The sequence below is a fragment of the Sceloporus undulatus genome, chromosome 10 (assembly GCF_019175285.1).
Source record: "Sceloporus undulatus isolate JIND9_A2432 ecotype Alabama chromosome 10, SceUnd_v1.1, whole genome shotgun sequence".
Classification (NCBI taxonomy): Eukaryota; Metazoa; Chordata; class Lepidosauria; order Squamata; family Phrynosomatidae; genus Sceloporus; species Sceloporus undulatus.
The window spans coordinates 7,770,107-7,790,781 of NC_056531.1; the positions used below are offsets into that span (position 1 = coordinate 7,770,107).

General features: G+C 40.3%; 1 protein-coding gene across 18 annotated transcripts in view; it reads left to right on the forward strand.

The window, feature by feature from the left end:
• EP400 (E1A binding protein p400) overlaps positions 1 to 20,675 on the forward strand; it is a 390,490-nt gene that overhangs the window by 247,877 nt on the left and 121,938 nt on the right. For 13 of the 18 annotated variants that reach the window (XM_042441525.1, XM_042441527.1, XM_042441539.1 and 10 more), the window contains exons 3-6: positions 3,823 to 3,933; positions 14,138 to 14,225; positions 14,563 to 14,670; positions 15,326 to 15,711. In XM_042441525.1, the coding sequence (XP_042297459.1) occupies positions 3,823 to 3,933; positions 14,138 to 14,225; positions 14,563 to 14,670; positions 15,326 to 15,711 (693 nt within the window). The remainder of the gene's footprint in view (positions 1 to 3,822; positions 3,934 to 14,137; positions 14,226 to 14,562; positions 14,671 to 15,325; positions 15,712 to 20,675) is intronic. The other 5 variants (XM_042441536.1, XM_042441544.1, XM_042441535.1 and 2 more) reach the window with 4 other exon arrangements.

A 20,675-nucleotide genomic window follows, 5' to 3' on the forward strand; every position in this document is an offset into this window, starting at 1 on the left:
GGACTGGAGCATGGCTTTGGTGCGACTTCTGGACTCTTAGGATGCATGCATCATTAAAACACCATACCTCCACTGTGACTCAAAGCAACTTTATTTTGGCTGTCTGTAACAGGCCTTAGTGACTCAAGGTCAATAGCCACCTTCCAGGTAACCTGCTTTGCTGACTGTTTGTGATGAAATGAAAAAAAATGTCTGTGGGAGGGGATGGGAAGGTCCTTATGGATGGTGCTTTCAGCTTGTTAGAGGAGGGTAAGATTCAAATATGGCATGGATGTAAAGCAATTCTGCATAGGATTACAATTTAAAATAGTGATAATGATTAAAAAAACCTGCATTTGGGAATTGCATGAAGTTTTTCTTTCCATTGCAGCCAAATTGCGTGTTGTTTTTAAGAGGAAAGTAGAAGTTGTAGATCACTCTTGCATTCTAACTAGTCAGGTTCATAGAAAAACTGCAGACTTGATTATAAACTCGCACAGTACGCTTGCTGAATCTCAGTTGATATGACCAACTTAACACTCTGCTAAAAAGAAAGCTCAGCTACATGATCTGTAGTTACTTCTATGTTTGTTTAATTAGACCTAAACCCCGTACTGAGATACTGTATATACTCATGTATAAGTCTAGAAATTTTAGTCAAAAAATTGACTCCAAAAGCCTAGGTTGACTTATCCATGGGTACTATACTTTAACTCTTATTTAAAAGGGAACCATCCCCTGCTGAAAGACAAGAATGCAATATGTCCTGGAAGCACTGACCTCTCTCTTCTCTCTCTTCCATACAGCCTTTAGTGTGAGCCAAAACAGTTATGCCTGCCATAATTTTGTAGCTTCTTTGTCATTGTTTTCCTTTGCTTCATTATTTAGATCCTTTGTTGCATGTCCCCAAGTTTTACCCTTGACTTATCCACGGGTCATGGCAAAATCCATAATTTTGCCCCCCAAACCTGCCCTCGACTTATAGTCGAGTATATATGGTAATAGCCAATTTAAGGTAATCTTAACAATTTATGGGACGTTCAGTTGTTGACTTGCAAGACATCTTTCCCTGAAGAGCATATGTTCCTTTGCAAGATGTGTACATTTGCATTGATGTTTCCAGTTAAACATTGTAGGTATGTTGACACTTCATATATCTATATGAGCTCCTTAATGACATTTGTTAATAATCTAATGGCCTAATGGTTTCCGTCCAAATGATGATGGTGGCTGTGTGGCCCAACAGAACTATAATCATTCACTTAGATGAGGAGATTCCTTATTTATGGTATTTATACCCTGTGCTTCAGCCCTAAAGGCTCTCAGAGCAGCTTACAATTATTATTTTTAATTAGACAGTTCCCTGCCCTCAGGCTTACAATCTAAAAGACACGACACAAAAGGAGAAGGGAATGGTGAGGGGGAGAGGGGATGAGGTCCAATGGTTATTCTCTCCCTCGGAGGCCTGGACCAAGGCAGATGGACTGGAGGGAGGGCTCTTCTTCAGGCTAGCCCAGGTGGAACTGGGCCTGCCTGTTCATTCCCTCACAGGCTGAAGGATGACAGTTTTGATGGAGGGAGGACTCTCTTTCTTCAGGCTAACCCAGGTGGAGCTGGGCCTGCCTGTTCACTCCTCACAGGCCAAAAAAGGATGACAGCTATCATGGAGGGAGGCTCTCTTTCTTCAAGCTAGCCCTGGTGAAGCTGGGCCTGCCTGTTCACTCCCTCACAGGCCGAAGGATGACAGGATTCCTTAGACAGGACTGGTTGATTTATCTCATAACTATTAATCTGGGTTTAAATTTGTATCCCAGGAGATAAAGTTGATTTAGGGACAAAGGACATTGGCAACAACCAGTATGAGTAAGATTGGGTTTTAAAATTTACAGTAAATTGGATTTTCTCTTATTTAAATCATGTTTCATTTTTTCTTAAAATAATAGTTAAAAATAGCCTGAGTGAAATACATTATGAATATCTCTATATTTAGTGACTATGGTTGCATCTGCACTGCAGAAATAATCCAGTTTGACACCATTGGCTCAATGTTACGGAATTCTGGAAATTTTAGTTTTGTGAGACATTTAGCCTTATCTATGAGTGAGAGCTCTGGTGCCATAACAAATTACAGTTCCCAGAATTCCATATCATTGCATCATGCCAGTTAAAGTGGTGTAAAACTGGGTTACTTCTGCAGCCTTAGAGTTTGACCTGTTCTGCAGGTAGTGTGCATCAAATGTGCATCAACCTTGCTTTTCTTTAAGTGCAAAGAAAGAGGAGGTCAATGAATACAGACTTTGGGGAGCTGGAGTAGATCTGAAAAGGGAGAGGAGAAATAAATGCAAGAGATACTTTGGATGAATTGCAAATTAATCTGAAAATAATTCAAGAAAATTGCTTAGTATGTACCCATCTTCTAATGAAACTTTCATTGCTGAATACATATTAAGCTATATTAAACAGAAAAAAACACATTAACAAAGCGTACCTCTACTAAAAATGATGATTAAATAAAGTCTTTCTCACTGTTTTTTTACACTGTGATTTAAATAATTAAAAAGGAGTCCTTCAGAGAAGCAATTTACATCATGATTTAAACAAATTTGATGAAAATCATATCAACTGTGCTAAATGGCATTAAATGTCTTAATTATGTGTAGGCACCTTGTTTAAAAAATTGTTATTGAGAAAGTCCTCTTGAAATCAATTATGGGGTTAACAAAGGATTTTAGGATAATCTGAATAGATAAGATGGCACATAAAAATTGTGTAAATGTTGTGGTCTGAAATTTAATCAACTGCACTAATAAAAAACCTAAAAATAAAATCTTTAAATATTACTTTGCTCTGTTCTAAAGGATTTCTTAACTTTTCCCTAAATGGCATTTTTTCCCCAGTTAAAAATAAGTTATATTTCCTACCCCAAATAGCATTTTTAAAAGTTAAAAATAAGTTATATTTCCTGTTTCTTGTGCAATTTAAACAGATACTGGCTATTTTCACTTAAATTGATAACAGAATTCACCCACAATTTTGCAAGTATTTCTTTTTGCTGCAGTGATCTTTCTTAAATTAGATGACAGGATATAGGGCTTTTTTGTTCTGTGGCATTAGCTAAGCTACAGAATTCAGAGCTTTTAAACATTTTAATACTGAGTTGAGAAATCATGTTTTTTTCTTGTTAAACACATTGATCAAGGTGCACTTCTGGAAAGGCTTGTACAAAACCAGGACAAGAAACTTCTGTGGGTTCTGTCCCTTCCTCCCTTTCTTTCGAAAAGGCACTTTGGGAGAAATGTCTTTTATTTGTACTTTGTGGTCTTCCTGTCTTATTCCCTGCCCTCAGCCTTCTTCATCACCTTCTGCTAAAGCAATGCTTGTCATCCCTTGCCTGGGTGGGCTGATCACTATAAGAATGGCGGTGCGGGTGGGGGAGAGAATGGAGGCTATGCTCATTGCTTAATAAATGTTGGGGCTCTTCTGAGTGTGAATTGTCTGTCATGCTAAATTTTTTTTTTGTCTGTTAGAAAGCCAAGATCTTGAAATCTAACCCATATTGCCAAGACAAAATTTCAGTGTAGACTTTTCTGGGCACGAGGCAATGGTAATTGCAACTAGTCTGTCCCTTGCTCAGTTTTGCTGTTTTCCGACAAAGCAGAACTTCATTGAAGAACTGTGGATTCAAGTTGAATCGCACGGCTTTACCTTTTGTTACAATCCCCTCTTCAGCGAGGAACCATAAAGCCAATGCCGCATGGGGTTTGTTGATCAGTTTTTTTAAAAATAGAAAGCAAAAGAAAATGATTTCCCTTCTTTGTTTTTCCCCAAAATATCTTCTCTCAGGTAAAGGTTGTGACAGGAAAGGATGGGCAGACTGGTACTCCTGTTGCTATAGCAACCCAGCTTCCTCCAAATGTTTCTGCTGCTTTTTCATCTCAGCAGCAACCATTTCAGGTACTTTTTCAATGGTTCTAAACTTGTAGTTTCATCCCAGATGATTGCTATTATTCTCGTTCAGATTTGATAATTTGAAAGCGGAATCTGTATTTCCCCAAGAGCCCATACCTTCTCATCTTAAAACAGAAATGATTGAAACATTTAAAATTTTCAGATGCATGAATGTCTATGGAGCATTGAGGAAGCTACCCCCCCCCCCTTTGCTTGTCTCAAAGTTGCTGGCTTATTTCATTAACCTTTTGGCTTTTAATGTGTTCCACTTTGGTTTGCTTGTCTTTTGGTTCCCTTGTGCATTCTGCAATAGTAACAGTTTGGGTTTCTCTCTGCCTCTGGCAGTATGATTGGATTACTTGTAAAAACCCCTTTCTCTTTTATTCATCTCCAGTTTTGAAGAGGTTTTGAATGCAAATTAAAAATATAGTAGAGTTCCAGATTAACTTTTTCTCTTTCCAATGACATTCAAGCTTTTTTCATTTTAGAATTGCATAATGAAATAATGTATGGTTTTCTTATCAGCTATAGACATTCCAGAACTTCAGAATTGCTGGAACAAGTTGTGATTGTCTTGAAACAGCCCTACAGATTATACATCATATTGGAAGTATCATGACAAACCGTGATTTGTCTTTACATTTGTCTTGCACATTCATCCTTTACCTCTCCTTTTGTGCATGAGAAGAGATCATCAGCTTCTATTTTAATTTATGAGCTAAACATAGTCCCTCAGTTTCAGAGAACTGTGGATTCTTCTTACTCAAGTTTGGGTAACTACAGCAGGTCCAATTACTAATTTCTTGTACAGTGGTACCCCGGGTTACGAATTTAATTCGTTCCGCCGCGGCGTTCGTAACCCGAAAAGCTTTCGCAAGCCGAAAACCCATAGGCGCTAATGGGGAAAAGCCGCGATTTGGTGCGAAAAAGCGCCGAAAAGCACCAAAATTTCTTTCGTAACCCGAAATAACCTTCGTAACCCGGAACAGTTTTTTTCAATTGATTTTTTTCGTAACCCGGAAATTTCATAAGGCGGCGCATTCGTATCCCGGGGTACCACTGTACTTGCAACCCTCCAGAGGTTACAAGAACTACCAAACAAACAAACAAACAAAAAACACCAACAATAAAACAAGCCTGGAAGTGGCTGAATGTTCATTTCTGATTTTGGGAAAAAATGTATTAGAGAGTGAAGGAAGGCTTTATAGTCTGTTTAAAGTGTGAATCACTCACTGCTTCTGCCTCTTCTCCAGAAGGCAATATTCTACCCTTTTTACAGTATAAGGGTGTTCCAAGGGCTGAAAACAAAGCTACATGTGGTCCAGGCATCACATTGCTGTTCCTGTTCTAGCTGGTTACTTTAATTGTCATTTGTTTATAAATTGAACTGGGTTTATATTTTCTGAGCTGGAAGTAATGGTTCTTTGGTTAGTGTAAAAGCAGAAGATTTGATCTCATGTATGAAGTGGGAGAGTGGGGATGAGTACACATGCTTTAGGCTTATGTGAAATCATTATAGTAACAAGACATGGTTTTCTTACTGGGCCTAAATCAGGCCATTATGATTGCTTTGGATGCCTCTGTGTGTAAAAGTCAATTCATAAGATGTTATGCATAAATAGAATGGAAAATGAGTCTTTCGTTTTAGTTATTTAGTGTTATTAGCATTGGTGGATGTAGAGCAGTGATGATGAACCTTTTAGGGGCCAAGTGCCCAAACTGCAACCCAAAACCCACTTATTTATTGCAAAGTGCCATGTCCCAGTGGCTTTCTAATAAGAAACTCTGTGCTGGGGCGACGGCACATGTGCCCACAGAGAGGGCTCTGAGTGCCACCCCTGGCACGTGTGCCATAGGTTCGCCATCACTGATGTAGGGCATTTAACCATTGTTCTCGTGTCACAGTGGCTAAATGCCAGTACTACAGCCATTCCCAGCCACAAGGTTGTGAGTTAGATCCCAGGAACTCCAGGGTCCACTCAGCTTTGCATCCTTCTGCAGGTCGCTAAAATAAGTACCCAGCTTTGTAGGGGCAATTAGCTTATATTGTAAACTGCTTAGGGAGTGTTTAAGTGCACTGATTAGCAGTATAGAAATGTACTTGCTATTGCTATTATGGTATTAAACCTCCTTGCTAATTTTGTTATACTGTTTTTTAACCATAATCATTATATGTGATGTTTTTAGGAAATACTCGTGTATGATGTACTGTACAGTTTCAAAGATCCAAGTAACCTATTTATAAGAACATGTAATTTAAGGATGTTTTCCCCCTTCACCTCACATTTTACAGTGTTCGTTATTTTATCTTTCAAACTAAAGTCATTTTTTAAAAATGTGTGAAAGCTGATCGTTTCAAGAACACAGTAGAGGGGTACTTGATCTGATCAACATCAAAATTTATATGCTACCTTCTATTTCAAAATTCAAGGGGCTACAATAATAATAATAATAATAATAAGACAAGACCCCGGCCCAAGCCTCCCTCCTAACTATAAAATTAAACAGTAAAAGATGGTTAAAAAGTACATAACAATACATCAAAATTAAAAAAACCACAAATAAGAAAAATAATAAAAGGAGAGGATTTAGTTGGTTCTGGACATTATCAATCGGGGAAGGCCTGCCGGAAGAGAAAGGTTTTTGTCGCCTTTTTGAACGTCTCGAGCAAGGATAATTGGCGAATCTCTTCCAGCAGGTCATTCCAAGTTTTTGGAGCGGTGACAGAGAAGGACCTCCGGAAGTCACTGCCAGTCTGGTCTTTCTAGATTGTAATAGGTTTTTCCCAGAGGATTGGACTGTGCGGGAAGGATTGTATGGGAAGAAGCGTTCCTTCAAGTAGACTGGACCCAGGCCATGTAGGGCTTTATCGTTTTATTTCTATTTTCCCGCCCCTCCCGACGAATCGATGCGGGATTACAACAGTATTTCAACAACAAAATATCTAAAATTACAGTTTAAAAACAATTTAAAACCATGTTATATCAAAGTATGACAGTACAATATTAAAACCACAATACATCCTGCGATAAAGTTATCTTAATTTCCTGAGGTGAAGTTTTTTTCAGATCTTATAAAAGATCAGGGGGGTATGCTTGCCGGAAGAGATGTGTTTTTAGTGCCTTCTTAAAGGCATCTAAGGTTGGAATCAGTCTGATCTCTTCCGGAAGGTTGTTCCAAAGCGTGGGAGTCACAGCTTTGTATGCTCTTTGGGAATTAGTTACTAGTCTGACTTTTGTATGAACTAGTAGATTCTTCCCAGTTGTTCTGAGAGTACAGGGCAGATTGTACTGGGAGAGGCGTTCCCTCAAGTAACTCGGGCCCAAGCCATATAGGGCTTTAAAGGTGATAACAAACAATTTGTACTGCGCCCAGAAGCTAATTGGTAGCCAGTGTAGAGATTTTAATACAGGTGTTATGTGCTCTGACCTTGAGGTTCCAGCAACCAATCTGGGTGCTGCGTTTTGGACTAGTTGGAGCTTCCGAACTTGTTACAATGGTAGCCCCCATGTAGAGCGCATTGCAGAAGTCTAAATGAGAGGTTACCAGTGCATGTACCACAGTTTCAAGGTCCTTTCGGTCCAGGTCGGGGTGCAGTTGGTGTATCATCCAAAGCTGGTACCAAGCACTCCTGGCCATCGCATCTACTTGAGATGATAATTGTAGAGATGAATCCAGGAGTACTCCCAAACTGCAAACTTTGTCCTTTAGGGGAAATGTGACCCTATCCAGGACTGGATGGCAAATTTCCCTGCCTGGGCTTGGGGTACCTATCACGAGTACCTCTGTTTTCTCTGGATTCAATCTGAGTTTGTTTTTCCTCATCCAGCCCATTACTGACTCAAGGCTGGCGTCCAGAGGAGAGATGCCATCCTTAGTCACTGTGTCAGTCGGAGACATGGAGAGATAGATCTGGGTGTCATCAGTGTACTGATAACACCGCACCCCATGTCTCAGGATGATCTCACCCTGTTGTTAAATATTAAATGTTAAACAGCATGGGGGACAGAATGGTGCCCTGAGGGGTGCCAGATGTCAGCTCTCTTTTGCAAGAGCAGCTGTCCCCTAGCCTCACCCTCTGAAATCTACCCAAGAGGTAGGAGTGGAACCACTGGAGCACAGTGCCCCCGATACCTAACTCTCAGGCGTTCCAGAAGGATACCATGGTCTATGGTATCGAAGGCTGCTGAGATGTCCAAGAGCACCAACAGGGTCATCAACTAAGGCGACCATGATTTAAGAATACAACAGTAAAATGCAGCCTGAGGAATGTTATTCAATACCTTGCAGCATTATAATTCTGGGATGCAATTACAGCATTCCTGATAATGGTTGTTTATGAGCTCAGTAACAGTGTCTCAGGGATCACATATTGTACCCATCTGTACTAAATTTCTAAAAAGTATACAAACAACCCCAAAAAGTTATTGCAGTATGCAAATTAGCTTACCTGCATGTCCATGCCTGTCCTTGTCACTGGTCCCTAGGTGAGGCGAAATGAGACTCCCAAGGTTTGTCTGTTTCCCTACTATGTTGATTAGGACAGTTCCTAAAATTTTCTTTGCAGCATGAGGTGTATGTCTATAGGTTCTTTAAGAACAAATATATTTGTAGCAAATATTTGGGCCTTTTAGGTTTAGGGAGAAATGATTAAGGATCAGCACAATAGAAATTTATAGAATGATAAGGTGGAAAAAGTAGATGGAGAGAGAATTTTTCTCCTCCTTTCCTAATATTTGGACCAGTAACTTATGTGTGGTCCCAACTAAAGGAGAGCCATTGAATAACTTTTTGTAATCCATTTCTTTCAGTGGATATTCTTTAGTTGGGAACTAGGGTTCAATAGGATTCAGGCCCTAGTGATCAGGATGAAGCGTCTTGCACAACACATATTTATTTGTAGAATTCATTGCTGTGAAATGAGATCATGGGCTGTTTTCTATTCAGATATCTAGAAGTTGTAACAACACTTTATTCTAAAGCTGTTTGGTAGACATTGTTCAGCATGTGTTGGGCATGTACCTGCCAAACACTTCCCATGATGGCGAATTTAGGAATTTGTTGGGTGCATTCAGACGTTTATAGATAAATAAATCACTCTATAAGTTGGGCCTGCGTACCGATTTAACACACTTGGACCAATAATAATAATAATAATAATAATAATAATAATAATAATAATAATAATAATAATAATAAGTTTATTTATATTTCCTGCCTCTCTCACTGATTGAGGCGGGATTACATCTATAAAATAACACAGTAATACAAATACAATTGATAAAACACTAATACTGAATTTACCACATTCCTATTAGTTCTCTAAAAAACAGTTCATCAGTAGCCAGTAATCACAGTCAAGAGTGGAACATCATCATAAGCTTTTATATGGCATCTGATGGATAAGCCTGCCGGAAGAGATCCTTTTTGAGTGCCTTCTTAAAGACCTCTAAGGTATTGATGAGACGGCTCTCTTCTGGTAGGCTATTCCATAATTTTGGAACAGCTGCTGTAAACGCCCTATGGGAAGTTGTCGTTAACCTAGTATTATGATGTTCCAATAAGTACTTCCCTGATGTTCTGAGAGTGCAGGGCGGATTGTGTAGAGGGAGGCGTTCCCTCAAGTAACTCAGGCCTGAGCCATGTAGGGCTTTCAAGGTAATAACCAACACCTTGTATTGCGCCCGGAAGCTAATTGGCAGCCATTGAAGAGATTTTAACAGTGGTGTTATATGGTCAAACCTAGATGTGCCGGTGACCAATCTGGCTGCCGCATTTTGGACCAATTGAAGCTTCTGAACTTGGTACAAAGGGCAGCCCCAGGTAGAGCGCATTACAGAAATCTAAATGAGAGATTACCAGTGCAAGTACCACAACTTCAAGGTCCTTTCGGTCCAGGTAGGGACACAGTTGGCGTATCAACTGAAGCTGATAACCAAGCATTCCTGGCCATCGCATCAGTACAAGACTGTCTCACTGAGACCCATGAAGGTGCAGATCTGCTCACTAGGGCAGTCTACACATAGTTTTTTGTGCGTTTTTTGCTATGTATGGCCGTGTTCTGGAAGAATTCATTCCTAATGTTTCACCTTCATCTTCAGAGGGTGGTGGCATGGAAGTGTGTGGAGTATATATATACCTGTGGGACTTTTGTTTGGGAGGAAATGGTTTACATGTTCACGATGGAGTTAGTTTGTGTATTGTACTGTGTTGAATGGAACAGCCTGGAGGTGTGTTATGGGGGGGGGGGGCAATATGCAAGGGGAATTTTTGTGTATTTAATTGGTAATCCATTATCTGCGGGGAAACCTTTTGAGCATGGGTGGTATTCATTTACTTGTGTTGAGTCTTGATTTTGATGTTTTTCAGGACTGGTAGCCAAACTCTGTTTACTTTCAGCATTTCTTCTTTCCTGTTGAAGTTGTTTGATGTGGTTTCCCTGTTCACTGAAGTCCCCATAATGGACACTATCACACTCATCCAACATATTTTTCTCAAAGACATCGCAGCCTTGTTTGAACATTGCCTCATCACAACCTACTTCCAATGGGACAATAAATTCTATGATCAGAAAAATGGGGGTAGCCGTGGGAACCTCTGAGCCCCATGATAGCAAATTTTGATATGGCATCCTTCGAAAAGCAAGCCCTAGAAACAACACCAAAAAACCCCACTACATAGTTCCAATGTGTGGACAACATGTTCACCATTTGGAGCCATGGAAAAGATCTGATCAAATTCCTGAATCATCTGAACAACATCCACCTGGACATCCAATTCACTGTGGAAAAGGAAGCAGCATTACCATTCTTGGATATACTGGTTATCAGCAAACCGAACCAACGATTAGCTTTACTGTATACAGAAAACCTACACACATGGACAGATACTTACACAAAAATTCCAACCATCACCTGGGACAAAAAAGGAGCACAATAAAAATGCGGTGAATCTCGCTTCTTGGGAGATTAGTTGAAGCAGTTAAACTGGGCTCTACAGGCCAATGATTACGCCAGTTCAGACATCAGGAGAGCCACCAGACCCAGAAAAAACCATAGGAGTAAGGACAAACGACCTCCCAAAGGGAAGGTATTTTTACCATACATTAAAAGAGTCACAGACAGAATAGGGAAACTGAAGAGGAAACCAAACCTCCAAATGATCTATAGACCAACCAAAAAAAATCCAGCAAATACTGCACTCAGCGAAGGACAGGAGAGACCCTCTCATGGCTGCAAGGGTGTATCACATACTGTGCAGTTGTAGACAAGTCTATATAGGGACCACCAAACAAAGTGTTCAAATGCAAATCAAAGAACATAAGAGACACTGTAGACTGGGCCAGCCAGAAAAATCAGCAGTAGCAAAACACATTATAAACCAATCAGGGCACAGAATGCTGTTTGAAAACATCAAAATTCTGGACTATGCCAACAGCTACCAGGTCAAAATGTATAGGGAGGCCATTCAAATGCACAAACACCTGAACAACTTCAGCAGGAAAGAAGAAACGCTGAAAGTAAACAAAGGTCCAAAACACACAGCAGAAATAATCCAGTTTGAAACTGTTTTAGCTGCCCTGGCTCAGTGCTAGGGAATCCTGGGAATTGTAGTTTATTGTGGCATCAGAGCTCTCTGATAGAGAAGACTAAAGGTTTCACAGAACTACAGTGCCCAGAATTCTCTAGCATTTAGCTAGGGCAGTTAAAGTGATCTCAAACTGGATTATTTCTGTAGTGTGTTTTGGACCAAAGTTTAGCTACCATTCCTGAAAAACACCAAAATCAAGACAAGCAAATGAACACCACTCAGGCGCAAGAGGTTTCCCCGCAGACAATGGATTACTAATTAATTAGACACAGATTCCCTTGCATATCCCCCTATGACACACCTCCAGGCTGTGCCATTCAGCACAGTACAACACACAAACTAATTATACCATGAACATGTAAAAAAACACTTCCTCCCAAACAAGGGTCCCAAAGGTATATATACTCCAAACACTTCCATACCACCACCCTCTGAAGATCCAGCCACAGATGCAGGTGAAACGTCAGGAATTAATTCTTCCGGAACATGGCCACATAGCCCAAAAAACCCACAGAAAACTATGGATGCCAGCTGTGAAAGCCTTTGATTTCACACTGGAGTCTAGACAGCCTGTTTCCCCACCCCGGCAGTTACTAACAGTTCTCCTTCTGCCAGATGCTGATTTAAGTCCCATTTTTGGGAACAAGGATTACAAATCCAAGAAACAAAAACCATACTTCAGGTTCAGATACATATAAAAGGGTATAGGTTGGATGAGATCCTATATGACATAGTAGCAATTTTTCAAAAATAGAAGGCCTTCTATGTCATAGCATCCTGTCCACAGAATGATCTCTTGTTGGAGGCTTACACGGCACCAGCATTACTATCTTTTGGGTATGCTGTAACTACCAGAGCCTTTAAGACCTTGCCAGTTGATTCTGATTATGAGAACTATACTGGAATCAGTCTCATTGTTTAATTGTTGTGTACTTTCAAGTCATTTCTGATGTATAGCATGGGGTTTTCTTGGCAAAATTTGTTCAGAGGTGGTTTGCCCTTGCCTTCTTCTGAGGCTGAGAAAGTGTGACTTGCCCATGGTCACCTAGTGGATTTCCATGACCAAATCAGGGTTTAAACTGTTGTCTCCAGACTCATAGTTCAGTGCTCAAACCCGTACACCGCGAATACACATAGGTAAATAATTTTCCTTCCAATTTTTAAATCTTCCCCCGCTGATCTCCCTTATTTAGTTTTTATTTGTTTTTCTTTACTTTGGGAGTGGCTCTCTACCATACTTTTTAATTATGCGAAGAAGCTGGTGCCACAGTTTATTGTGACTAAGAAACAGAATCCAGGTTGTGGTGATGTAGACAGGAGCAAGCTTGAATCTGAGTGACTAGTACTTAATTACTAGGAGCAAGTCCACTCATGTCTATAAATACACACATTTCCTTTATTCTGTATCAGTCAGTGGCTATACCTGGAGATGTTGGTATCCTAGACTTGGCTTTCATTTCGAAGCTCAGCGGCTCTAAACCAGGTGTTACAAAGTGCTCAAATATGTAATATAAGCCCTTCCTCTGCATATTGCATTTCTCATAATAATGGACATGTTATAATTTGTTTAATGAATTCCCCCTTCTGGTAACTCAGGTAGTCCTCACACATGTAGCTTCTGCTACCAAAAAGTCTTTCAGGTTTCTACTTTTAATATCTAACTTGATGGTTATTCAGTTTTAGACTTGTTTCTTATGTCCACTGGACATTGGGTGGTTGAATATATTGAAAACTAAAAAGTTACTGTATGCTGACAGCTGCAGAAAATGCACTAGGTTTTTTGTGGGAATCGTGTAATTTCTGAGCTCTTGATGCTTCTGTTTGTAATGCAATGTAAGGTCATGCAATCATAGAGTTGGAAGGGACCTCATGAGCCATCGAGTCTAATCCCCTGATCAGTTCAGGATCTCCAGCTGAAGCATCCCCAACAGGTAGCTGTCCAGCTTCTTTTTGAAGACATCCAGAGAAGGAGATCGCAACACCTTTCTAGGCAATTGCTTTCATTGCTGAACCAGTCTTGCTGTCAAAAAGTTCCTTCTCAGGTTCAATTAAAATCTATCCTCCTGTAACTCCAAACTGTTAGACCTGAAGTTCTGTCTTCTGGAGCAGCAGCGAACAGGCCTGTAGCCTTCTCTTTCTGAGGGTTTAAAGAAGTAATTCACAAATGAGCCAGCTTGGCTAACCATTAGGAATTCAGGGAACTGAAGGACAAGAGGTCTGGAAGACCAAAGTTTGGGAATCATTGGTTTAAAAAGTGCAGTGATTTATTGCAGGGCCAGGCATATGATGCTTTAGAGTTTTAGAAAGGAAATTCTTAATGTATATTTGCTTTACTAGACAAGATAGAGATAAAAATGCAGTGTATATCTTTCTTCCTGTAAATCAAACATACCATTTAAAAATAGGTGCCCTTTATAAAATGGATGCAAAGTCATCTTGAAGGCATTGGTAAACATATTGAGAAGTTATTTTACATTCCTTCATGTTCAAAATGGCCAGTAACTCTTGAACAGATTTTATTCATAATAGCTTATAAAATAATGCTGATAAGACTCAGTGGCTGCTGTAGAAAGCTGAGAATTTAGCTATATTTTGACTGTTTTGTTTTGTTTTATAATAGCAGGTGCATTCAGGGACTCCAGTAACAGGAACTGTGAATACCATAGAAATTGAAGCTTTTAAGAGACAGCAAGCACTTACTTCAGCAGGTATGGTCCCTTTCAGTGTAACTTTGATGATCATTTTAAGCTTAACAAAAAGACCATATTTTGCCTAGTATTTACCTATATAAAATTTTGCTTTCAGTTTGACCATGTTGCCAAAGTGTTTGGCCTTTTTTGTTTGTGACAGTGTCATATACTTCTCTCTCAGCCAGTAGGGTAGCTTTCACAAAGCATCTTCTGCAGTGATGCTGTGTTTTCCCAGTAGATGTATTAATTAAGATACTAAAGCTAATCTTTGAACGCATGGGGCATTTTTGTAAACATTGTAAACTGAAACCCCCTCCACTGTATCCTGCCGTAAATGGAATTTGAATATCACCAGATTCGTCTAAGAGACCCCGAATTGAAGTGAGCCGTCATGGGATGGTTTTTCAGCATCCAGGTGTGGCTTCAGGAGTCCCTCTTCAACAGCTCATGCCAACAGCACAAGGTACTGTGTAACCACATGCCAGCCGCAGATTAATTTATCAAGGGGGTATGTCTGTGCTGGAAACAGAAACCTTGCAGAACTGAGCACTTCTGAGATCTCTGGTTCCATGTTATATTTCCCCCTTGTAAATTAATATTTGGTGTGAAATGCCTTGTTCATGTCAAAGGACCTGAGTGACAGGCTCCAGTGGTGCATGTGGGCATGGAAAACAGTCATACAAACTGATGCAAAATCTGTCTGTCGGGAGCCTGTTAGTTTGTAAAGGATGACTCGGTAGTAGATAAGTATTTTTTTTTAAATTGCATATTAGTTCATACATTTGTGCTGTGTTTTCCCTCTTATAATTAACCATCAGCAATATATTAAAATTGTAGGACATGTATAGATGATCATTTAGTGATATAATCTGTTTGTTCTGTGTGTGCTGACTTCTTGTTTGTTTTTTTTAAAAAATCCATTTTTGTGGCATAGAAGGCTGGTGTTTGAATTTCTTGCTATGATTATCCCATGACATTTTTACTTAAGCTTAATATTGTGTTGCAAAGTAATTAAAAAGTTAACTTTCCACTCCTTGATGTGCTCTGACATCACATGAATCCCAAAGCATGGGCTTTTTAAAAATTGACCTGTTCCCATTTTTATTCTTGCTTTGTAGGTGGAATGCCTCCCACCCCACAAGCAGTACAGCTCACAGGACAGAAGCAGAACCAGCAGCAGTATGATCCCTCAAAAGGACCTCCAGTTCAAAATGCAGCAAGTCTACACACACCTCCACCTCAGTTGCCTGGGAGGCTGCAGCCGACCAACATTCCCATCACGTCTCTGCCAGCAGCATTGCAGCTCACACAACCACCACCACAGATCACAGATGCTCCAGTACAACCTCCAGTTCATGTGAAGGCCCAGTCTCATAGTGTTGCTGCTTCTGTACCACATGGCCAGGTACAAGTACCACTTCAGCCACAGGTTCAACCAGCGGTGCACGTACAAAGCCAGATAACAACACAGATATCCCAGCCACAAGCTTCAGCACAGCAGCAGGTATTTGTGCACTTGTGGAAAATTTGTTTTGAAGATTGGTGCTTCTGATAAACAACTGCTTCATTGGCGAGTTGTTTTAGATTATTTTAGTCAGGGGTAGGCAACCTGCAGCGCGTGGGCCGGATGCGGCCCGGCAAGGCCTTGGGACTGGCCCCAGCCCGGTTCTGCCGCCGATTGCCGCCGGGGCCTTTGGCGTCTCGTGCGAGGGGCATGGTGGGGCAATTGTTTATAGAAGCCTCAGAAACATGCATTTATATTAACATTTTTTAAAAAAATCAGCAAATTTTTTCACATGTCCTCCATTTTTTATTTTAAAAGTGCCCTCCATTTGAAAATTTTGTCCTACATTTGTCCCGGTTTATTTATTTATTTAATTTTTAAAAAAATATATTTATTTATTGTTTGGCTTCAGCCCCCCAGTTGTCTGAGGGACAGCAACCCGGCCCCCGGCTCAAAAGGGTTGCCTACCCCTGATTTTAGTTATGTAAGCATACAGAATAAATTTGATGTGTTGTATTTGAAATGTGCTCACATGTTAGCTGCCTCAAAAATGCATAATAATAATAATAATAATAATAATAATAATAATAATAGGATTTATTTATATGCCACCCAATCACTGGCAATCTGGGTGGCTTACAACAGAGGGGATAATACAAGGCAATAACAATAAACATGAATTAAAAAACAATGAATGGGAGAGCAGATGATCACTGAGCACAGGCAATTAAAATGTATACAGGAATAGTATACAATTCAGAAATAGTAATAGTAATAATTTTTATTAATTTCTTGCCTCTCCACAAGGCTTGAGATGCGGTACAGCATGTTAAAATACAAAACACAATAAAATGCATAAAACCACAGTGCAGGAAAGCTGATTTCAGTAAACTTGGAGAAATATTGGGGTTGATCCTGTGATCAGGAATAGTTGAAGAGGAGTTCAGAGTGGATGGGAACTTCTCAAAAGGGAGATACTGAAGTCACAGTTTCAAACAGTTCCAATGAGGAGGAAAAAAGGCAGGAGTCACAAAGAAACCAGGATGTATGTATGAAGAACTTTCTGCTCAGCAAAGATTTAAATGCAAGATGTACGTATAAGAAATGGAAAAAGGGGGAAATTACCAAAGAGGAATTCAAACAAATAGCTAGCATGTGTAGGGGTAAAGTCAGGAAAGCTAAAGCGCAGAATGAGCGCAGGCTTGCTAGAGAGGTTAAGAAGAATAAAAAGGGCTTTTTGGGGAATGCCTGTAGTAAAATGAAGGCGGAGGAAATAGTAGGGCCATTTTGTGTAGAGAAGATGGCAAAATGGTAACAGAGTACAGTGAAAAGGCAGAATTACTCAACACCTTCTGTGCCTCACTCTTCTCACAAAAAGAAAAGGGTACTGAACCTGAAGAAAGTGGAGCAGAGAACACAACAGGGGAAATGCAGCCCAGAATAAGTAAAGATGTAGTAGTGTTAATCTAAATGAATTTAAATCTCCAGACCAGATGAACTGCACCCAAGGGTATTAAAAGGACAGAAGTAGTCTCAGAGCCATGTGTAATAATCTTTGAGATTTCAAGGAGAACAGGAGAAGTCCCAGCAGACTGGAGGAGGACAAATGTTGTCCCCATCTTCAAAAAAGGACAAGAAGAGGATCCCAGCAATTACCGCCCAGTTAGCCTGACATCATTAGCAGGAAGGATTCTAGAGCAGATCATTAGACCAAGAGTCTGTGAACATTTAGAAGAGAATGCCATAATCATCAAACTTAACATGGGTTTTTCAAGAACAAGTCATGCCAGACTAATCTCATCCCTTTTTTTGATAAAAATTACCAGTGTGGTAGATAAAGGCATTGCTGTGGATATAGTATATCTTGATTTCAGTAAGGCCTCTGACAAGGTCCCCAGTGATATTATAGCAAACATACTAGTAAAATATGGGCTAGACAATGCAACTGTTTGACCAGCTGAACTCAAAAGGTGCTTAGCAATGGCTCCTCCTCATCCTTGGAAGAAGTGACTAGTGGGGTGCCACATGGTTCTGTCCTGGGCTCAGTGCTATTCAACATCTTTATCAATGGCTTGGATTAAATAATAGAGGGCATGCTTATAAAAATTTGCATATGACACCAAATTAGAAGGCGTTAATACCCCAAAGGAGAGGATCAAAATTCAAAATGACCTTAAGCAGAGTCCTATGGTTGGATTGTAGGCACTTAAGCCCTAATGATTTGATAAAGTCCAGAAATATCAATCTGTTCTGCAGAGTACAGCGCGCCCGCGCCATACGCAACCTTGAGCATACGCGCTCAAGCCGCGGGGCACGGAAGCGGAAGGGGCGGCGCATCCCATTCAATTGAACGGGCGCGCGCGCCCGTTGCGCACTACGCGCTCCCGTGCCGCCGCGCACGAGCCCCATTGTTTCCAATGGGGCTCAAGCATAGGTGGAATTTGCCTTACGTGGCGGGATCCGGAACGGATCCCCGCGTAAGGCAAGGACGGACTGTATAAATGAGTACAGAATTTCTGAAATTCCTTCAGGTTTTCTCTCTCCTTAGTCTTGAGCGTGCCATCTACTTGGGAGATGCATGTAATTGGTCTTTCTTCTGTTTTTCTCTGTACCAGGCGAGCTAACTATTTTGAATTTTATTGTTAAATTCATAAAAGTGGGCCTTGGTAGATTGCAAGGCCCTATGATACCTCCCCATATACAACTCCTCTAGCTCAGCCTTCTTATTTATTAAGAGTTTCATTGTATCATCATCCTGAAAGTGTTTATGCTGATCAGTTAAAGTTGTTATATCCACTAGAAGGACCTTTCTTTTGACATCTTGTTTTTTCTACGTTTAGCCTCTTGAATAAATAAGCCTCTCAGTACCACCTTCAGGGTATCCCATAAAAGGATCTCCTGCATTCCTACTTGCCTGTTTTCTCTAAAAAAAATTAATCGCAGATTGAATAGAAGCTTTAAACTGGTCATCCAGTAACAATTGAGAGTTAAACCGCCAGATCCTACAAGGCAGAAAGTCCGAATGAGTTTGCCAATCTAGGATCAAGGGAGTGTGATCAGAATAGATAATTGGGGTTATGAAAACATCTCTAATGTGAGGTATTAGTGATCTAATAACAAACAAAGATTTGTCCTAGAGTAAGATCTATGTCTCCAAGAGTAAAAAATATAATCCCTTTCCAGGGGGTGGAGGGTCCTCCACGGGTCAGCCAGTCTTGCCTGAAGGATATCTTCTTTTGGAACCAGGGATGTGAGGGTCTAAGGCTGGAGTTGTAAGACCTATCCAATTGGAAGTTGAAAACCGTATTTGAATCCCCTGCAACAATTGCCTCTCCTTTAATTACCTCCTTCAGTAAAGAAATAAAGTTCTTAAGGAAAGCCCCCTGTTTCTTATTATGAGCATAGTAGTTACCCAGAGTCACCTCACGACCCTGCAGAGTCCCTTGAATAATTATAAACCTACCCTTGGGATCTTGTTCAATCACATGAAATTGTGCTGTAACTCCTTTTGCCAAAATGATTGCCCCCCCCCCCCCCGGCATTTCCTGATCCTCCAGCCATGCATTGTAGACCAAACTGGGAGGGTGCGAAAACTGGACATGATGACTTATTATGGGTCTCCTGAAGGAAGATAACCGAGGGGTGGAGGGGACAAATTTGATTCAATATTTTTGCCCTTTTAAGGCTGAGCCCAAACCTTTTACATTAAATGAAAGGAATCTAATATCACAGTGGGATAAAGGGGAGACATTGGAGAGGCCTGAGGGGGTCATCTCCCACACACCCCTGAGTTACAGCTGCTTGTAACTAATGTCTGAGTGTCCATTAAGATAGTAGGCACTGACCTACTGTCTCTGCTTTGTGTACTGTATATCTAAGTTCTCAACTCCCAACACTGTGGTCACATCCTCTGAGTCTCTGACTGGCTGGCTGTACAATTTTATAGTTGGATTCACTGAGTTAGGGTGCCTTTTTTTTGTGTTCTTTGGTGAAGCTGAACATTCAGAGGTTGCACAAGTCAATGGTACAGCTGGAGAACAGGTGGTAGGCAGTAGGGAGTTAATAGATATTGTTGCAGCTATTGTTGATTGTAATACTGTTTTGACTGCTTCTAATTTGCAGAGTACAGATTGCAGTTCTGAACATCTTCCTGCACTTGTGGTATGAATGTCCAAGTGTATTTGCATTTTGGCATTCTGTAGTTAACTTAGCTTCAGAAATCACTGATCAAAATATTGTCCCTTCTCCAGAACTTTTATTGCTTTCAGACATTATAGAATAAAGATATTATTGCATTTTTGATGGCATTGGCCAGGATTGAAATTGCCAGGGCCTGGAAAACTGGAAAGGTCAATATGACTGATTGGTGGTCTCGATTTTGGAATTTTTGGTTTATGGAAAAGCTAGAAGGTTGCGGGCGTGGAATCTTTCTCTGCTTTTTTAATAACGATGGTCCCCACTTATGAATGAATGAATGAAATTTTATTTATATACCGCTATTCCTATATAGATCATAGCGGTTTACAACATAAATGATACAATTATAACAACATATAACCCCAACAGTGTAAAGAAACTTCTTATATCTTATCTCAATAACATTGGAGCAGAAGTGGGTCGTCCTTTGTAAAAAAAAATTCAAAATGACCTTAATAGATTAGAAAGCTGGGCCAAAACTAAAAAAATGGGGGAAATGTATGGTACGCCACTTAGGCAGAAAAAATAAAATGCACAAATATAGGATGAGGGGGACAACTGGCTTGACAACAATATATGTGAAAGGGATCTAGGAGTCCTAGTAGACCCCAAATTGAACATGAGAACAGTGTGATGCGGCAGCAAAAAAGCCAATGTGATTCTAGGCTGCATCAATAGAAGTATAGTGTCTAGAGGGAAGTAATAGTACCAGTCTATTCTGCTCTGGTCATTCTACCCAGAATAGGTGGACTGGCCAAACCCAAAGT